At 41.2% G+C, this 21,682-nt stretch overlaps 1 protein-coding gene across 2 annotated transcripts in view; it reads right to left on the reverse strand.

Moving 5' to 3' along the window:
• Positions 1-638: 638 nt before the first annotated feature.
• The window catches only part of ctif (CBP80/20-dependent translation initiation factor), a 64,193-nt gene continuing 43,149 nt past the window's right edge, over positions 639-21,682 (reverse strand). For both annotated transcript variants that reach the window (XM_056432245.1, XM_056432244.1), the window contains 4 exons: positions 19,621-19,920; positions 16,621-16,776; positions 1,844-1,897; positions 639-1,242 (listed from right to left, as the gene is read on the reverse strand). In XM_056432245.1, the coding sequence (XP_056288220.1) occupies positions 1,021-1,242; positions 1,844-1,897; positions 16,621-16,776; positions 19,621-19,920 (732 nt within the window). In that variant the 3' untranslated portion in view covers positions 639-1,020. The remainder of the gene's footprint in view (positions 1,243-1,843; positions 1,898-16,620; positions 16,777-19,620; positions 19,921-21,682) is intronic.

Consider the following 21,682-nt stretch of genomic DNA (forward strand, 5'->3'; position numbering starts at 1 on the left):
CAGGGACTAGGGAGCAGGGTCTAGGGAGCAGGGACTAGGGAGCAGGGTCTAGGGAGCAGGGTCTAGGGAGCAGGGTCTAGAGAGCAGGGTCTAGGGAGCAGGGTCTAGGGAGCAGGGTCTAGAGAACAGGGTCTAGGGAGCAGGGTCTAGAGAGCAGGGTCTAGGGAGCAGGGTCTAGGGAGCAGGGTCTAGAGAACAGGGTCTAGGGAGCAGGGACTAGGGAGCAGGGTCTACTCACATGGGCTCAAGCAGCCATCTGCCAGCCCACTCCGCCGTCTCATCTCCACAGAAAGGTTTCCCGTAGAGAGGTGGGGGGGGAGACAAAGGCGGGGGAGGAGCTGTGGGAGCTCCACGGCGACGCCCTTTGACCTGGGCCCAGACAGACAGCACCGTGGTTACTCCCCTCCTCCTCCCCCCCTCTCTCTTTTATCAGCCACACAGACCCGAGGGGCTGACGGAGAGACAGAGGAGGGGGGGGGGGGCAAATGAACACAATGAACAGACCGACACGGCGACCCTGACCTCCCCCCCCCCTCCATTCATCTTTGGGTACGGCTCTCTCTATTCCCTACGGGCTGCTGCCCCCCCTCCCCCCTCTTTTCCCTCCTTCATCCCCCAGCAGCCAGTGCAAGGCGAGTGGCCACGCATGCCCCTAGTGGCCATTTACTGTTTTCTAAGATGCGTTTTCGTTGTTTGAGCGCCACGTGTAGCGTCACCGCGGCGGCTAGCTCAATAGCTTAATAGCTCAATAGCTTCCTAGCTGAATAGCTTCATAGCTTCATAGCTAACGGTTTGGTGGATCGTGTCTGGATATTTGCGGCAGTAGTCGCCTATCTGGGAGAAATTAGCGAATTATACCAAGTTCAAAATGAAAAAGAAGAGAATAGACTCATTTGAGTGACGTTTTCATTAAATGTCGGTGTTTTGGTAAAACCAGACGAGCCGATTGATGCTCGATGTTTCCCAGGGGCTTCAGAAGGGCTCGCCTCCTCGCCTCCTCGCCTCCTCGTCTCTGGCGACCTAGGCAGTGGCGGCGAGCTTCTGGATGGTGCGGTCGTAGTACTGGGCGGTGAGCGCCTCCAGGGGGCTCCAGCGGTGGGCGTGCAGCTCGAGGACCTCCATGAGGAGCGAGCGGCTCAGCTGCGACTCGGCCGGACTGAGCATCTTGTCCCTGACGGCGGCGAGGAGCTCCGTCATCATCTCGGGGAGCTGCTCCTCCAGGAGGCGCCCCATGCTCTGCAACTGGCGGGGAGAAACGGCGACGGAGGCCGGGGGTCAGGGGAGGTGGGCGTGTCCCTCGCACCGAGCACAACAACACACCGTGTTACTCTGGTTGTTTGTGTATCTTTTGTTGGTGTATTTTATTCAGTCAATCAAATCAAATACAACATTATTCTATATCATATACAAAAGAGAAAGACTGAAAAGGTCTAGGTAGAAGCAACAAATGCCTTTTGTGTTGTTTTTATGACATGCGATGTGGCTTTATTGGTGTAAATAAATGTTTTCCTAAGCATCCACATAAAAAAGTATTTAATATTATTAATATGACTATTAACACATTACATTTTTTTAAATAATAATGCTATATTTTTACCTTATTTTCCTATTATTGTTGGTGAGAGCGTCCTGCTATTCTATAGAGACTCTGATTAAACCCAGAGTTCTACTTTATGATTCATAAGGAGAGGATCACACAGAGATCAGAAGCATCAGAATAAAACATGTTGGCTCCAATGCACAGAATCGGTTTCATAAATACATGTTTAGGTGTTTCACTGTTTAACTGTGTGTGTGTGTGTGTGTGTGTGTGTGTGCGTGTGCTCATGTCGGGGGTCCATACCTCCATGGAACAGCACAGGACTGCATCTTCCTTAACATCTGTGGACTCCAACAGCTAGAAGTGACCAGAACACACTGTGAACACACACTCTGAACACACACTCTGAACACACACTGTGAACACACACTCTGAACACACACTCTGAACACACACTCTGAACACACACTCTGAACACACACTCTGAACACACACTCTGTGAACACGCTGCAACTTCAAGGCCGAGCAGATATATTAATGTATATTTGGATGTAGGCCACACGTGGAGATTGAGCACATGGAAGTGTGTGTGTGTGTGTTAATCCGTTCACACGGAGAGAAAAAAACAAACAACTAATCCCCAATTGTAAATATTTTCTACATTAACATTTTAAATCTTGGAAGACAACACACACACACACACACACACACACACACGAGGCAGAGCGACAGTGAGCCGTAAACACGGAGCGTCGGATCACCGCAGAAAGGAATTTGGTTAAATACCTTCATTTATTTATTTATCTCTCCTCCTCATGTCGGTTTCCAAAGTGCTTCTTTGATTAATACGAGTGAGGAAAAAGAAAGTAACAGAGGAATGTTTTTTTTTTTTTTACAGGAATGAGGTGCAATGAGACTGGAGAAGCCAACAGATGTCAGAACCGATTGGACCGGGACATCCAGCAGACTCCAGCCTTCCAGCACACGGGCAGTGCAGCGTCTGATTGAGGCCGTGTGGAGGAAACAGGTCATTGTCCAGAGAACTCCTGGAGCCAACATGCATGTGTACGCGTCCACAGAGAGAGGCAGAAGACAAGCATCCGAGGGCGAAGCGCTGGTTCAAAGAAAGGAGGCGACAGACGCGTCCAACTGGAACCATTTGACAAACACAAACCTGTGGGTAATGACCCACGCCGGAAAATCAGAACAATTCAAGACACGGCGAGAGATTCGGTTGATCGCGACCAAACTCTGGACCTGCTGCCTGACCGCAGTGTCATCCACGTCTGTGCGGCGCCGCACCAGCACATCGTGTTTGGAGGCAGCCTTGGTGATGGCATTGATGGGACTTGGAGAGCGCACGACTCATATTTGTATTACAATAGAAATGAGTTTGCGTGTTCTCCTGGTGTCAGCGTGGGCTTCCTCCAGTCAGTCCAAAGACACGCAGGTTAATTGGACCCTAAATGACCCGTCAGTCTCTACACGAGCCCCGAGAACCCGCCTCCGCCCAATGTCAGCTGGGCTCTGATCCAGCGACCCTGAATAGGATAAGCGGTTCAGGAATGGAAAAAGGAAAATCAAATGACAATTTGAGAATGTAGAAAGGGCCAATAGGATGTCTTTGGCTGAAATGTAAATATAACAAGATCGATTTACTTTTTTTAATCACTCTAGATTATTTTTAAATTTATTATGTCATAATAGTAGGAAAAGTTTTATTAGGATTTGTGAAATATATATATATAAATAAATATTTATATATATAATATATATATTATATACATATTTATATATATATAAATATATATACATATATAAATATATATATATAATATATATATAAATATGTATATATATATATATAAATATATATGTATATATGACATACTTGAGGATAATTTTTCATCACGTCTTTTGAGATCTACTATGATGTTTTCGGACTTATAACAATTTTTAAGACATTTTTATGGACTGTTTTTAGGACTCACAATTACTTTAAAAAAAGCATACTATGTCATATGTTATGTTTTTTGGGACACAGTATTCATTAAAAATCATGCAATTTTTCTAAAATATTTAACAAACTTTCTAATGACATTTTTATGATGAACACTAACTTTATAAGATTCATTTATATTCAATGAACATGACATTTTATGGCACGATAAAATTATTTTGTTGAATGACGTGTTATGACTTTTATGACAAACCTCAACTTTTATAAAAACTCATGATGCAATAATAAGCACATAAAGAACATAAATTATAAATTTAAAAAACCATAGTAAGTAAATTAACACTAAATTCACGGCATTGTGTAATCATTAAAAAAAAAGTACACATTTCTTCTTGAAAGAAAAGGGAACCCTGCTAGTGCTACGTGAAATTAAATTTAATGCAAAATGTAATATACTGGTTGATTCTTAGCATACAAATTATTGTTCTATACTATTACTTTGACATGGCTTTTAATTAGTCTAAAATATATATTTTGTAAACAGACACAAGGGCATACTCTCCGAGTTGAGAGTGACGGTCAGAAACAGGACTGCAAGTTAATGACGATGTTGCTCCGTAATATTGGAACGTGTGAATAAACAGAGATTTACAAACAAGTTATTGCCGCTTTAAATAAACGGGATCAGATAGTAAAAGAGTGTTTATGTGTTTCAGTTAACTTGATATGGAGGAGCCCCAGCAACTGATAGAGCCCACCTCCAGCATGTCAACAAGCCAGACAGCTCAACCAATCGGCTTCATTTGAACATTTATATGAGATCTCCATACACAGACAAACAAAACACACCATCTGATGGTGAGATCCACACTCGGCTGGCAGCTCAGTGGTGTTCCACCTATCATTCAGGCCCAGCGGACGTCAGCTCCTCCGTATGCTTAGATGGGTGTGGTGACAGCGTGACTTTGATGTGGGAACTAAAGTCTCGTCGTTCCCAGAGCAGGAGAGCAACGTGACAAGCGGGATTAGCCCATAATGAGTTCTCTGGGGATCCCAGGGTGAAGTTATTGCTCAATACCTTTAAAATGGTCTAATCTATACTCATTAATCCACCGAGATTGCCTCTGTTCTCCGATGCGATCGATATTCTCTATCGCTCCTACACAACATCATACATTAATCACTCCATATTAACTCCATATTTTAAGTAGAAGAAACAGCTGCAGATAAAAAAACACTGTTTCTGCGAGACAACTTAAACACGAGTGTCTCTGCTGAAGCTGAAAACAGCCAGAAAAGAAGCTCTCCGCAGAGGGACACCTTGGGATTCTGTGTGATTTCCATTCACGGTATTTCTATTCAAAAGAAAATGTATCAGGAATGTAAAAAGAAAGAAAAAGTACGACAGCCGTCATCGTCTTATAGCACTGAATCTAATGAATGCCTTCAACATGACGACAACACCTTAGATTACTCATTGAAGACGTCCTTTTTTATTTAAACATTCTGTCGTTTGACAAAAGCACTCAAACCGATGTGTATATTATATGCCATCATAACATATTATATGCCATCATAACATATTATATGACATCATAACATAATATATGACATTATAACATATTATATGACATCATAACATATTATATGCCATCATAACATATTATATGACATCATAACATAATATATGCCATCATAACATATTATATGACATCATAACATAATATATGCCATCATAACATATTATATGTCATCATAACATATTATATGACATTATAACATTTTGTATGACATCATAACATATTGTATGACATCATAACATATTATATGCCATCATAACATATTATATGACATCATAACATATTGTATGACATCATAACATATTATATGACATCATAACATATTATATGACATCATAACATATTATATGCCATCATAACATATTATATGACATCATAACATAATATATGCCATCATAACATATTATATGACATCATAACATATTATATGACATCATAACATAATATATGCCATCATAACATATTATATGACATCATAACATAATATATGCCATCATAACATATTATATGACATCATAACATATTATATGACATCATAACATATTATATGCCATCATAACATATTATATGACATCATAACATATTATATGACATCATAACATATTATATGCCATCATAACATATTATATGACATCATAACATATTATATGACATCATAACATATTGTATGACATCATAACATATTATATGCCATCATAACATATTGTATGACATCATAACATATTATATGCCATCATAACATATTATATGACATCATAACATATTATATGCCATCATAACATATTATATGACATAACATATTATATGACATCATAACATATTATATGCCATCATAACATATTATATGACATACCATATTATATGCCATCATAACATATTATATGCCATCATAACATATTATATGACATCATAACATAATATATGCCATCATAACATATTATATGACATAACATATTATATGCCATCATAACATATTATATGCCATCATAACATATTATATGACATCATAACATATTATATGCCATCATAACATATTATATGCCATCATAACATATTATATGCCATCATAACATATTATATGACATAACATATTATATGCCATCATAACATATTATATGCCATCATAACATATTATATGACATCATAACATATTATATGCCATCATAACATATTATATGCCATCATAACATATTATATGACATCATAACATAATATATGCCATCATAACATATTATATGACATACCATATTATATGCCATCATAACATATTATATGACATCATAACATATTACATGACATCATAACATATTATATGCCATCAAAACATATTATATGACATCATAACAAGTTTAATCAGAGCACTAATGAGGGCTCAAAGTTAAAATGATGACTGCTTCAACCTGGAACATGGTTTTCGATAGTTGCATAGCAACAGCAGCTCGAGCATCAGCACCAGAACTTACAATCGATGTTGAATCTTCAACTTTTTTAATACATTAGCATTCTCCTATTATCCTGTATTTTCTGAGTTGATTGTCTCAGACTTTAAGGGCCCACGCTGACTTTCAAAGAAGTAAACCAAGGCCCGAGGTCAGAAGACCCTGAATGTGCAACTGCAGCGCAACGCCGCGATGAAGGCGTCTGTGGGTCACGCAGGTCTTTCTCTTCAGTAAAATATTGTTGTATATATATATATGCCCTTTTCACCCTATTCTGATTTATTTTTCCATGGCTATTGGGCTGTACCCTCTTTGGTCTGTTTTAAGGAACGGTATTATAATAAGAATCCGATTTGCATTGTTTATAAGCTGTGCAGAGCAGGCTGTGCTTTACATACGCTTATGGAATTGTCAGTTTAAATGTTATTTAACATTTTTAAATCTTTGATCTGCCTGTATACAGCTTGTGCTGATCAGAAGTTGCCCCCCCCCCCCAAATAAATAAATAAATGTTGGTTTCACATCTGTGGCTAGTCAGCATGATGAATAAGTTATGATAGAGTTATGTGTGCTTCAATACACGTCAAGTCGAAGATTATCTAACATCCAAGTGGATTTTTGTAATTATTTATTTCATTGTAAGCCATGAATGGATGAGATCACCGTGCGCCGACTCGTTGATTTGTATGTACAGCTGTCATGTCGGCTCAAACACATCCGAACACACCTCGGTCGTTACATAATCCTGCTCAGCCGGTTCCAACTACAGAGGCAGCCGCTGCAGAATGCACACACACACACACACACACACACACACACACACACACACACATATGCAAACACACAAACAGGCGAAAGCCCATTATGGCAGATAGATTATCACTGCATGTCACGACAGGTTGGACAAAACGGCAAATGGATGGAAATGAGCGATGGTTCCTGGAGACGCATGAGCGGCCTCAGGAGCTCAAGACGTCGACGCAAACACACACACTATTATACATATATATGTTAACACTGTTCAGAGTCCTGACATCCAGCACCATCGGGCTGGATGTTGGAATATGGATGTCCACGTCCTCCTAACAAGCGGAGATAAAGCCCGCGTACGCCCAGACAGGGCGTGGATGGCATTAGTTGTGTGTTGATTGTTGTGTGGTGTGTGACGTACAGCCTGGCGGCACAGTGCACTAAAGGAGAGACATTTAAATTAAATTATATATACATACCTTGATGTTCGTGATATTATTTTTCTAAGTTATCAGTTCTTCACATTTGCCTTTATTATGTTTCTTTTTTTTTGTTTTTGTTTTTTTGTTTTTTCCTGTTTTGGGGTTTTGTTTTTGCTTGTATGAAATTGTATGTTTTGATCCATGTGTATGTGTGTGTGTGCTGCTTGTGTGCCTGTAGTAGTTGGGAGGGGCGGGGCTAAAGGGTTCGGGGTGGGGCTCAGAGGAGCCTGCAGACCTCGGTCTTTGGACGGTCCTCCATTCGTACGTTGTTACCTTCGCATTGAAAATGCTGAAGGTTATGTTTTGATCGCCGTGTATTTATTTATTTATTTGTATGCGTGTTAATCGCATAACACAAAAAGTATTAAACCGAATCGCATGAAATTTGGTGGGATGATTGGTTATTATCCGGGGACCATTTGATTAGATTTTGGGATCGATCGGGTCAAAGGTCAACGTTAAGGTCATGAAAAGGTCAACATCTTCTTTTTACCATAGCGGTCAATTTCTATCCAATTAGCATGCAACTAATGCCAAAATCTTCATAATCCAATGCCCAATCTTGTGATATGCGAAGGTATGCGCTCTACCGAGTGCCTGTTCTAGTTGTTTTTGTTTTTGTTAATGCCTGTCACTATGTATACGATATGTATGTACCTATGGAAATAAATTACTTTCTTACTAAAATTACTTGCGTGTGTGTGTGTGTGTGTGCGTGTGTGTGTTGAGAGCCAGACCGGCAGAGGCGTTGCCGTGGGTGCCGACACTACCTGGCACGTGCCTCAAACCAGCCATGACTTCTCCTCAACCGCTCAAAGCACACATCAAAACGGTTTCCCTTCCCCACGTTCTGTCATCCCCCTCTCCGTCGTCTCCCAGCCGTCACCGAGTTCCTTCTGCAGCAACCGTCAACCTGACCGCAGACTCCTTCGCTCCCTCTCACTTCTTCTCTTCTCTCTTTCTCCCTCCCCCGTTACTCGCTTCCCCTTTCAATATTCCATCTGTCATTAACCACTTCTGTATCGCGACGAGTCCGCTGTGGCTACCCTATAGGGTTTCCATGGAGACCAAGAGTGTGTGTGTGTGTGTGTGTGTAAGGCAGCATGACCAGCTGATGAGAACTGAACCTGGGGTCATGCATTTTACTGGAACCGATGGCGTCCTGCCCGTTTACGCCACTAGACAAACCCGCTGCGGTGTCTCACGTCTAGACGGCGTCTGGCGAAAAACAGGAAACTAGGCGCACGTATCGATCTGAACACAAGATATACCGTCACAGCTGGCCGCTTTCCTTCTCACTGGGAGAGTGGACTTGGAAATTGGCCTACTTATTACCTTCGCATTGAGAATGCGGAAGGGTATAAGCTTTGATCGCCGTGTATTTATTTATTTGTATGCGTGTTACTCGCATAGCTCAAAAAGTATTAAACCGAATCGCATGAAATTTGGTGGGATGATTGGTTTTTATCCGGGGACCATTTGATTAGATTTTGGGATCGATCGGGTCATCATAACATATTATATGACATCATAACATATTATATGACATCATAACATAATATATGCCATCATAACATATTATATGACATAACATATTATATGCCATCATAACATATTATATGACATCATAACATATTACATGACATCATAACATATTATATGCCATCAAAACATATTATATGACATCATAACAAGTTTAATCAGAGCACTAATGAGGGCTCAAAGTTAAAATGATGACTGCTTCAACCTGGAACATGGTTTTCGATAGTTGCATAGCAACAGCAGCTCGAGCATCAGCACCAGAACTTACAATTCAATTCAATTCAATTCAGTTTATTTGTATAGCCCAATTTCACAAATTACAAATTTGTCTCGGAGTGCTTTACAATCTGTACACATAGACATCCCTGCCCCAAAACCTCACATCGGACCAGGAAAAACTCCCAAATAACCCTTCAGGGGGAAAAAAAGGGAAGAAACCTGGAGGAGAGCAACAGAGGAGGATCCCTCTCCTAGGATGGACAGATGCAATAGATGTAATGTGTACAGAAGGACAGATTTAGAGTTAAAATACATTCAATGAATATGACAGAGTGTATGAATAGTTCATAGTAGGCATATTCCACGATGGAGACCTCCACGATCCATCAGGCAGATGGCGGTGGGGAGGAGGAGGGCGGAGTCTCAACAGGACAGTGGCGTAGTCATGAGCAGGAATTTACGACCCAGACGATCCATCAGGCAGATAGATCTATGCCGTCTCATAGGGTCCGATGACCCCATGAGACGTAAAGTCAAACGGACTTCCGGGGACAAAGGAGAGTTAGTATGGTGTGATTGGGAGACGCAAATTCATCCTTAAGCAGAGAAAAAAGAGGAGATAGGTACTCAGTGCATCCTAAAACGTCCCCCGCAGCTATAAGCCTATAGCATCATATCAAGGGCTGGACCAGGACAAACCTGATTCAGCCCTAACTATAAGCTCTGTCAAAGAGGAAGGTCTTAAGTCTACTCTTAACGAGGTGACTGTGTCTGCCTCCCGGACTGAAATTGGAAGCTGGTTCCATAAAAGAGGAGCTTGATAACTAAAGGCTCTGGCTCCCATTCTACTTTTTAAGACTCTAGGAACTACAAGTAGTCCCGCATTTAGTGAGCGTAGCTCTCTAGTGGGGCAATATGGTACGACAAGCTCCTTAAGATATGATGGAGCATCACCAATCAAGGCTTTGTAGGTTAAGAGAAGAATTTTAAAAGTGATTCTTGATTTTACTGGGAGCCAGTGCAGAGCAGCTAGTGCAGGAGTGATGTGATCTCTTTTCTTAGTTTTAGTGAGAACACGAGCTGCAGCATTCTGGATCAACTGAGGGACCTAAGAGATTTATTAGAGCAGCCTGATAATAAGGAGTTGCAGTAATCCAGTCTCAAGTAACGAACGCTGAACCAATTTTTCTGCATCTTTTGAGACAAGATGTGCCTGATTTTGAAATATTACGAGATGAAAGAATGCAGTCCTTGAGATTTGCTTTACGTGGGAGTTAAAGGACAAGTCCCGATCAAAGATAACGCCAAGATTCTTTACAGTGGTGTTGGATGCCAGGGCAATGCCGTCTACAGAATCCACATCACCAGATAATTGATCTCTGAGGTGCTCAGGGCCGATTAAAATTACTTCGGTTTTGTCTGAGTTTAACATCAAGAAGTTGCAGGTCATCCATGTTTTTATGTCTTTAAGACATGCTTGAATTTTACAGAGTTGGTTGCTCTCCTCTGGTTTTATCGATAAATATAGTTGAGTGTCATCTGCATAACAATGAAAGTTTATGGAGTGTTTCCTGACAATATTGCCCAAAGGAAGCATGTATAAGGTAAATAAAATTGGTCCAAGCACAGAACCTTGTGGAACTCCGTGATTAACGTTGGTGGTTATCGAGGCGCCATCGCTTACAAATACAAACTGAGATCGATCTGATAAATAGGATTTAAACCAAATTAGTGCCGTGCCTGAAATGCCAATCGACTGCTCCAGTCTCTGTAACAGGATGTCATGGTCAATGGTGTCGAATGCAGCACTAAGGTCTAACAAGACCAGCACAGAGAGGAGTCCTTTATCTGCTGCCATTAAGAGGTCATTTGTAATTTTCACCAGTGCCGTCTCGGTGCTGTGGTGTTTTCTAAATCCTGATTGAAATTTCTCAAATAAACTATTATGATGTAGAAAGTCGCACAACTGATTTGCGACCACTTTCTCAAGGATCTTGGAGAGGAAGAGGAGGTTAGAGATCGGTCTGTAGTTAGCCAATACCTCTGGATCCAGAGTGGGCTTCTTCAGGAGAGGTTTAATAACAGCCACCTTGAAGGAGTGTGGTACGTGGCCTGTTAGCAGAGACACATTGATAATATCTAATAGAGAGCCGCCAATTAAAGGCAAAACGCCTTTAAGCAGCCTCGTCGGGATGGGGTCCAAGAGACAGGTAGACGTGTTCAAGTAGAAACCGTTGAAAATAATTGGTCACGGTTGATAGGAGAAAATCCTCCAAATATACACCAGGGCATACAGCGGTTTCCAAGGCCATTCCACTTGAGAACAGATTGGCACTGGTTATGGGCAAGAGATTATTAATCTTGTCCCTAATAGTTAAAATCTTTTCATTAAAGAAGTTCATAAAGTCATTACCACTAAGGTTTATAGGAATGCTCGGCTCCACAGAGCTGTGACTCTCTGTCAGCCTGGCTACAGTGCTGAAGAGAAACCTGGGGTTGTTTTTATTTTTTCTATTATTGATGAGTAATAGGCTGCTCTGGCATTACGGAGGGCCTTCTTATATGTTTTAAGACTATCTCGCCAAACTAAGCGGGATTCTTCGAGATTAGTTGAACGCCATATGCGTTCAAGCTTTCGTGACGCTTGCTTCAGTTTGCGGGTCTGAGGGTTATACCAGGAGCAAACCTCCTCTTCCTCACTGTCTTCTTCTTCAGAGGGCTATCGAGTCCAGTGTCATTCTCAGAGAGCCTATGGCACTGTCAACAAGATGATCAATCTGGGACGGACTAAAGTTAGACCAGGAGTCCTCTGTTATATTGAGACGTGGTATCGAATCAAATACAGAAGGAATCGCTTTAAATTTAGCTACAGCACTATCAGTTAGACATCTAGTGTAGAAACTTTTGACTAACGGAGTACACCGTAGTATAAATTCAAAAGATATGAGGTTGTGGCCTGACAGAAGAGGATTCTGTGGGAAGACGCTCAAATGCTCAATGTCAACGCCATAAGTAAGAACAAGATCAAGCGTGTGGCCAAAGCTGTGAGTGGGTTTCTGTACTCTCTGACAGAAGCCAATCGAGTCCAACAAGGAGATGAATGCAGCACTAAGGCAATCATTATCAACATCCACATGGATATTAAAATCTCCAACAATAATAACTTTATCGGTTTTAAGAACCAAACTTGATATAAATTCTGAGAATTCAGATATAAACTCTGAATATGGACCTGGTGGCCGGTACAGAATCACAAATCGAATTGGCTGTAGTGTTTTCCAGGTTGGATGTGAAAGACTAAGAACAAGGCTTTCAAATGAGGTGTAGTGTAATTTTGGTTGAGGATTAATTAATAGGCTCGATTCAAAGATGGCTGCTACTCCACCTCCTCGACCGGTGCCTCGAGGAATGTGAGTATTAACATGACTTGGAGGAGTCGATTCATTCAGGCAGACATATTCTTCATGGCTCAGCCAGGTTTCAGTTAGGCAACATAAATCAATGTGATTATCTGATATTAAATCATTCAGTAACACAGCTTTAGATGACAGAGATCGAATATTTAGGAGACCACATTTAATAGACCTATTTTGTTGCACTGCTGAAATAATTGTGTTAACTTGTATAAGGTTATTGTGTACGACTCCTCTTCTGCTTACTTTTGATTTATTTAATTGAAGTGGCCGTGGGACAGACACAGTCTCTACTCTAAAGTCAAGGGTGGGTAACTGCTCGAATGGAAGAGCAGAGAAGGGTGTTAAACTACAACTCTGCTCCCGGTTCCTGATCTGAACCCTGGGTTGTCATAGATTAAGTCCGTGATCAACTTGGTCATATTCGCAGAAATGAGACGCTCCGTCCAACGTGGGATGAATGCCGCTCTCCTCATCAGATCAGGTTTTCCCAGAAAGTCTTCCAGTTGTCTACGAGCCCACATTATTCGCTGGGCACCACCGACAGCCAGCGGTTGAAAGACGACATTCGGCTATACAATTCGTCTGTCTGCAAATTTGGGAGAGGGCCAGAGAAAATTACGGTGTCCGACAACGTCTTGGCATAAGCACACACCGATTCCACATTAATTTTAGTGAGTTCCGAGCGGCGGGCTCGGGCGTCATTACCACCGGCGTGTATTACAATCTGACTGTATCTCCGCTTATCCTTAGCCAGCAGCTTCAAACAAGACTCCACGTCGCCCGCCCGATGTTGAATCTTCAACTTTTTTAATACATTAGCATTCTCCTATTATCCTGTATTTTCTGAGTTGATTGTCTCAGACTTTAAGGGCCCACGCTGACTTTCAAAGAAGTAAACCAAGTCCCGAGGTCAGAAGACCCTGAATGTGCAACTGCAGCGCAACGCCGCGATGAAGGCGTCTGTGGGTCACGCAGGTCTTTCTCTTCAGTAAAATATTGTTATATATATATATATGCCCTTTTCACCCTATTCTGATTCATTTTTCCATGGCTATTGGGCTGTACCCTCTTTGGCCTGTTTTAAGGAACGGTATTATAATAAGAATCCGATTTGCATTGTTTATAAGCTGTGCAGAGCAGGCTGTGCTTTACATACGCTTATGGAATTGTCAGTTTAAATGTTATTTAAAATTTTTAAATCTTTGATCTGCCTGTATACAGCTTGTGCTGATCAGAAGTTGCCCCCCCCCCCAAAATAAATAAATAAATGTTGGTTTCACATCTGTGGCTAGTCAGCATGATGAATAAGTTATGATAGAGTTATGTGTGCTTCAATACACGCCAAGTCGAAGATTATCTAACATCCAAGTGGATTTTTGTAATTATTTATTTCATTGTAAGCCATGAATGGATGAGATCACCGAGCGCCGACTCGTTGGTTTGTATGTACAGCTGTCATGTCGGCTCAAACACATCCGAACACACCTCGGTCGTTACATAATCCTGCTCAGCCGGTTCCAACTACAGAGGGCAGCCGCTGCAGAATGCACGCACACACACACACACACACACACACGCACACATATGCAAACACACAAACAGGCGAGTGCCCATTATGGCAGATAGATTATCACTGCATGTCACGACAGGTTGGACAAAACGGCAAATGGATGGAAATGTGGAGCGATGGTTCCTGGAGACGCAGACGGCCTCAGGAGCTCAAGACGCGCGACCGCAAACACACACATTATTATACATATATATGTTAACACTGTTCAGAGTCCTGACATCCAGCACCATCGGGCTGGATGTTGGAATATGGATGTCCACGTCCTCCTAACAAGCGGAGATAAAGCCCCGGGCGTACGCCCAGACAGGGCGTGGATGGCATTAGTTGTGTGTTGATTGTTGTGTGGTGTGTGACGTACAGCCTGGCGGCACAGTGCACTAAAGGAGAGACATTTAAATTAAATTATATATACATACCTTGATGTTCGTGATATAATTTTTCTAAGTTATCAGTTCTTCACATTTGCCTTTATTATGTTTCTTTTCTTTGTTTTTGTTTTTTCTTTTCTTTTTCCTGTTTTGGGGTTTTGTTTTTGCTTGTATGAAATGTTATGTTTTGATCCATGTGTATGTGTGTGTGTGCTGCTTGTGTGCCTGTAGTAGTTGGGAGGGGCGGGGCTAAAGGGTTCGGGGCGGGGCTCAGAGGAGCCTGCAGACCTCGGTCTTTGGACGGTCCTCCATTCGTACGTTGTTACCTTCGCATTGAAAATGCTGAAGGTTATGTTTTGATCGCCGTGTATTTATTTATTTATTTGTATGCGTGTTACTCGCATAACACAAAAAGTATTAAACCGAATCGCATGAAATTTGGTGGGATGATTGGTTATTATCCGGGGACCATTTGATTAGATTTTGGGATCGATCGGGTCACAGGTCAACGTTAAGGTCATGAAAAGGTCAACATCTTCTTTTTACCATAGCGGTCAATTTTTATCCAATTAGCATGCAACTAATGCCAAAATGTTCATAATTCAATGCCCAATCTTGTGATATGCGAAGGTATGCGCTCTACCGAGTGCCTGTTCTAGTTGTTTTTGTTTTTGTTAATGCCTGTCACTATGTATACGATATGTATGTACCTATGGAAATAAATTACTTTCTTACTAAAATTACTTGCGTGTGTGTGTGTGTGCGTGTGTGTGTTGAGAGCCAGACCGGCAGAGGCGTTGCCGTGGGTGCCGACACTACCTGGCACGTGCCTCAAACCAGCCATGACTTCTCCTCAACCGCTCAAAGCACACATCAAAACGGTTTCCCTTCCCCACGTTCTGTCATCCCCCTCTCCGTCGTCTCCCAGCCGTCACCGAGTTCCTTCTGCAGCAACCGTCAACCTGACCGCAGACTCCTTCGCTCCCTCTCACTTCTTCTCTTCTCTCTTTCTCCCTCCCCCGTTACTCGCTTCCCCTTTCAATATTCCATCTGTCATTAACCACTTCTGTATCGCGACGAGTCCGCTGTGGCTACCCTATAGGGTTTCCATGGAGACCGAGTGTGTGTGTGTGTGTGTGTGTGTGTGTGTAAGGCAGCATGACCAGCTGATGAGAACTGAACCTGGGGTCATGCATTTTACTGGAACCGATGGCGTCCTGCCCGTTTACGCCACTAGACAAACCCGCTGCGGTGTCTCACGTCTAGACGGCGTCTGGCGAAAAACAGGAAACTAGGCGCACGTATCGATCTGAACACAAGATATACCGTCACAGCTGGCCGCTTTCCTTCTCACTGGGAGAGTGGACTTGGAAATTGGCCTACTTATTACCTTCGCATTGAGAATGCGGAAGGGTATGTTTTGATCGCCGTGTATTTATTTATTTATTTGTATGCGTGTTACTCGCATAACTCAAAGAGTATGAAACCGAATCGCATGAAATTTGGTGGGATGATTGGTTTTTATCCGGGGACCATTTGATTAGATTTTGGGATTGATCGGGTCAAAGGTCATGGTCAAGGTCATGAAAAGGTCAACATCTTCTTTTTACCATAGCGCGGTCAATTTCTATCCAATTGGCATGCAACTAATGCCAACATGTTCATAATTCAATGCCCAATCTTGTGATATGCGAAGGTATGCGCTCTACCGAGTGCCCGTTCTAGTTGATTAAGGGGTGCATCTGGACACAGACCTCTCGTAGGCAGGTGTATATGGGACACACCAGCACCCGGAAGGGCTCCGCCGAGCAGCTCCTCATGGTCCCGAACACCTCGCACAAGAACGTGATGAAGCCGAGCCACCGCTCCACGTCCGACTGCTGGAGCTCCTCTCGACAGGCAAAGTCTCTCTGTGGGAGGTGGAGGCGAGGGAGAAAGAAAAAGAGGGTACATATTTCGTCTGGAAAATCCAATGAAAACCTCCAGTCTATCCAGCTTCTGTAAATGTGTCATACAAGTAGTTCTAAGTAGGCGGTGGGTAGGTGGACGTACAAGTGCTTCATGAATTCATCACCATCGGTCATCACCATTAACATCTTTGCCATCTCCCCGATGGGAGCTTCTGTAGGTGGCACACATGTTAACCTCGCAGCTTAAAGCACTCAAAGCCAAAAAACCAGTTGAGAAGCACATTAAACAAATCCAGAAGTGGAGGATAATATGTTAATTTAGTTTGAAAGTGAACCGTGTCAATGCTGTAAAAGTGTTGGAGTTAATACGGGTTAATGCGTAAAGATGTTATACGGCAGGTTCAAACTGGAACTTTATTGCCGTCGGAGGAACTCTCGCTGCACTGAAGCGTTCGGACATGGACAGAATATGCAGACTTGAAAGGATCCAACACCATAAAAACTCAGTCAGAAACAAACCACCCGCTCAAAAACAACTGCACATGCCTCTCGTACACCTCCACGGACATCGACGCCGAAATGGCAGAACACACACATTTATAAACAGGGTTCTTACACATTGTGACCAATGGATTTCAGGACTTTTCCAGGACTTTAAACCAAATTTCCATGACCAAACTGAAATCTCGGTATAAACATGAACATTTTTGAAAATTGTGCGTATTGAGAGCTACGCCGGTTTATATTTTGAGCGTCTTTCTTTAAAAAAACGTTGTAAATAACCCCTTAAAAGGTTTATTGTTTTGTGTTGATTGCCTTCTTTTGTATCTGCTTTACTGGTTTTGATGTATGCCTTTTTATATTGTATTGTTTTAATGATTTTAGATATGTTTTAATCTACTTCCTCTGAGAGATAAATCGGACTTTTAATTTGAAATGTTAAAAGGAAGCGCACCTTTATTTTAAGTAAAAATACAAACTTGACGGTACGGCTGAAGATGTTACGGACGGATGCGCATTTCATGTAAAGTTGTAATAGTTTTAATGTTTCCGTATGAGGCTAACGCTCCAGGTGGTGACAAGGAGGTATTTAAGAAAAATTGTTGGTTCAATTGTATCCGCCGAAATAAAGAAATCAAAGAAGTTCACCAGCAGTGAGTCATAAACATATTAATTATTTCAAACTCGGCGTAAATTAACACGTGATTATAACACATTTCCATGACTTTTCCAAAACTTTTATGATTTACGTTTTTTCCATGACTTTTCCAGGCCTGGAAATGACCATTTAAAAATTCCATGACTTTTCCAGGTTTTCCATGACCGTACGAACCCTGTATGAAGGTGTAAATAAATAGCGTCTTTCACAGGTAACAACAATCTGACCACAACAAACCGCGATGCCTCTCTTTTTAAGACGCGGACTAATTGCCTCCGTGTTGAGATCCAGAGGTCTGGAAGCAACATCATTAAAGACGGCCTTCATCAGCTCATTAGCGGCATTAAAAAAGGGTTTAAAGCAACAAAAAAGCCTGAATGTCAAAGACGGGAGGGGGTCCGGAGAGGAAGAAAGCGAGAAATGAAAGAAGAGGTGGTGACCACACAGAGGGAATAAATAAAAAGCATTGAAATGGATAAATAAAGGGATTTAGGTGGGATTCACTCCTGGGATGTCACCATCTAAAGCACAGGTGTCAAACACAAGGCCCGCGGGCCGAATGCGGCCCACCGTGTCATTTTATGCGGCCCCCTGACGGCTCGAAACACATACGATCACATTTATATCCCGTGCTTTTATTTTGAAGGTTACAAATTAAATAGATTTGTGTTATAACGTTAGAGAAAGAGAGAGAGCCACTGGCCCATGTCGTTCTGGGTGAAGGGAGCAGTAAGACAGTGGAGGTAATGGAGAGCTCATGAGGGACGAGGAGGGGCAGAGAGGCCGTGGAATAGAGAACAGCTGAGAGCATGATGTCATCAGGGTGGGGGGGGTCTCTCTCCCCTGGGTGTTTAGATTAGCTACTGTACTTACTGACACCCACAGCCACACACACCACACACACCACTTTGAGGTCTTGTTTACAGTAAGAATTGAATGTCTTGGGATATTCGGGTGCAAGCTACACAGGAATAACACATCTAAGGAAAGCGGTAGACTTTAGTTAAATAATTAAAAGGTAGTTCATCCAAAAGATCTTCAGGATCGTTAACACTCGATCTGATGATTAGGTTAATCAATTGACAATTTAGTTTATAAAATGTCAAGACTGGGGAAAATGCAACATCTCCCAGGGCCACGGTTGAAATATTTTGAATTGACCCTTTTGGATCACTAATGGCCTAATTTCAAAGATATTTAATTTTCGATTATATGAAAGCAGAAAATTGATGAATGTCTTTAAACGAATCAATGTTAAACTGGATAATGTTCTGTTGGTCGTCATAGCACGCTGTGTCAGACCGCTTTGGCTTTTATCCACGTGGAACGAATAAATTTGCCTGATATCATGAATAATAGTCCCCTCTTTGTTTAATCTTCAGGTGGACCTTGCCTCCACACAAGTTGATTTCTATTGTGATTTCGAATTTCGCTCAACAATCACGAGAGACCAAAGTACCTGCCTGAATCTACCCGAATTTGAAGTCGATGTGTTGCAGTGACAACAAACTTTGTGCAGAAAAAAAGTATATCTATCTATCTATCTCTCTAAAGCTGTATCTTCGTGAGAGGTGACGCTGCGACACTAAGTCAGTTCAAACAAAAAGAAGAGAAAACGAGCTCCAGCGATAAAGAAGACTCCCGGAGAGGAGAGCCGGCAGGAGAACAGACTCCCCGGCGCTCACCTGCAGCATGTTGAGGAGCAGCGACCTGAACTTGGTGCCCTCCACCATGAACAGCGCCATCTTGTCACAGAGCTTGGCGGCGGTGGCGGCGAAGCTCCGGTCCGACGCGGCCTTGGCGTAGATGGCGCCGACCACCCGAGCCAGGGTTTCCTCGGACGTCGCCGAGCGCTGCGCCTCCTCCATGAAGGCGGCGAGCTGCCGCTCCGCCCCGCCGCTGTTGCTCCTCATGCTGTTGAGGAGCTCCGCCAGCCGGTCCATGCTCTGGGATCCGGAGCCCGGCGCCTCCACGAGCGCCTCCTCCTGAAGGGACGCGAGGGTTTCAACACGCTCCGAGGTTACGCCGCCCGATTGGTTTAGAGGCCGGCTTTGTATTCTTTACAGAGGAGTTACACATGGAAGTACACAGGCACCAGGGTTCTTACACATGTTGACCAGTGGATTTACAGGACTTTAAACCAAATTTCCATGAACAAAACTGAAATCTCCGAATAAAAATTATGAAAAATCTAGAAAATGTTGTGTATTGAGAGCGAACTTTGGTTCCCCTGATTTATTTTGTCTGTTTTTAATTTATTTTCAAATTATTTGTTTAATTTATTTTTAATTTTTAATTTAATTTTAATATTTACTTTTAAATGTAATTGTGGTTTCTTGCTATTCCACTTGTTTTGCTTTGACTCTCTGTGGAGCACTTTGTAAACATTGTTTTTAAAGGTGCTATATAAATAAAGTTATTATTATCATTATATTATTGAGAGCATACGCCGGCTTATGTTTTGAGCGTCTTTCTTTAAAAAACATATTAATTATTGTAAACTCGGCGTAAATGAACATGTGATTATAACAAATTTCCATGACTTTTCCAGAACTTTAAACCAAATTTCCATGAATAAAACTGAAATCTCCGAATAAAAATTATGAAAAATCTAGAAAATGTTGTGTATTGAGAGCGAACTTTGGTTCCCCTAATTTAGTTTGTCTGTTTTTAATTTATTTTCAATTTAATTTTTAATTTTAATATATACTTTTAAATGTAATTTTGGCTTCTTGCTATTCCACTTGTTTTGTTTTGACCCTCTGGGGATCACTTTGTAAACATTGTTTTCTAAAGGTGCTATATAAATAAAGTAATTATTATTATTATATTATTATTATTGAGAGCGTACGCCGGCTTATGTTTTGAGCGTCTTTCTTTAAAAAACATATTAATTATTGTAAACTCGGCGTAAATGAACATGTGATTATAACACATTTCCATGACTTTTATGATTTCAGTTTTTTCCAGGACTTTAAACCAAATTTCCATGACCAAAACTGAAATCTCGGTATAAACATGAAAAATCTAGAAAATGTTGTGTATTGATAGCAAACTTTGGTTCCCCTAATTTAGTTTGTCTGTTTTTAATTTATTTTCAATTTATTTTTAATTTATTTGTTTTTTAATTCATTTTTAATTTTAATATATACTTTTAAATGTAATTTTGGTTTCTTGCTATTCCACTTGTTTTGCTTTGACTCTCTGTGGAGCACTTTGTAAACAGTTTTTAAAAGGTGCTATATAAATAAATGTATTATTATAATAATATTATTATTATTGAGAGCGTACGCCGGCTTATGTTTTGAGCATCTTTCTTTAAAAAACGTATTAATTATTTCAAACTCGCCGTGAATGAAGATGTGATTATAACAAATTTCCATGACTTTTCCCAAACTTTTATGATTTAAGTTTTTTCCATGACTTTTCCAGGCCGGAAAATGGAAATGACCATTTAAAAAAATATATAGAAAATGTTGTGGATTGAGGGCGAACTTTGGTTCCCCTAATTTAGTTTGTCTGTTTTTAATTTATTTTCAATTTATTTGGTTTTAAATTTACTTTGAATTTTTAATATATATTTTTAAATGTAATTTTGGTTTCTTGCTATTCCACTTGTTTTGCTTTGACTCTCTGTGGAGCACTTTGTAAACATCGTTTTAAAAGGTGCTATATAAATAAAGTTATTATTACATTATTATTATTAAGAGCGTACGCCGGCTTATGTTTTGAGCGTCTTTCTTTAAA

This window comes from Pseudoliparis swirei, chromosome 15 (genome assembly GCF_029220125.1).
Source record: "Pseudoliparis swirei isolate HS2019 ecotype Mariana Trench chromosome 15, NWPU_hadal_v1, whole genome shotgun sequence".
Lineage (NCBI taxonomy): Eukaryota > Metazoa > Chordata > Actinopteri > Perciformes > Liparidae > Pseudoliparis > Pseudoliparis swirei.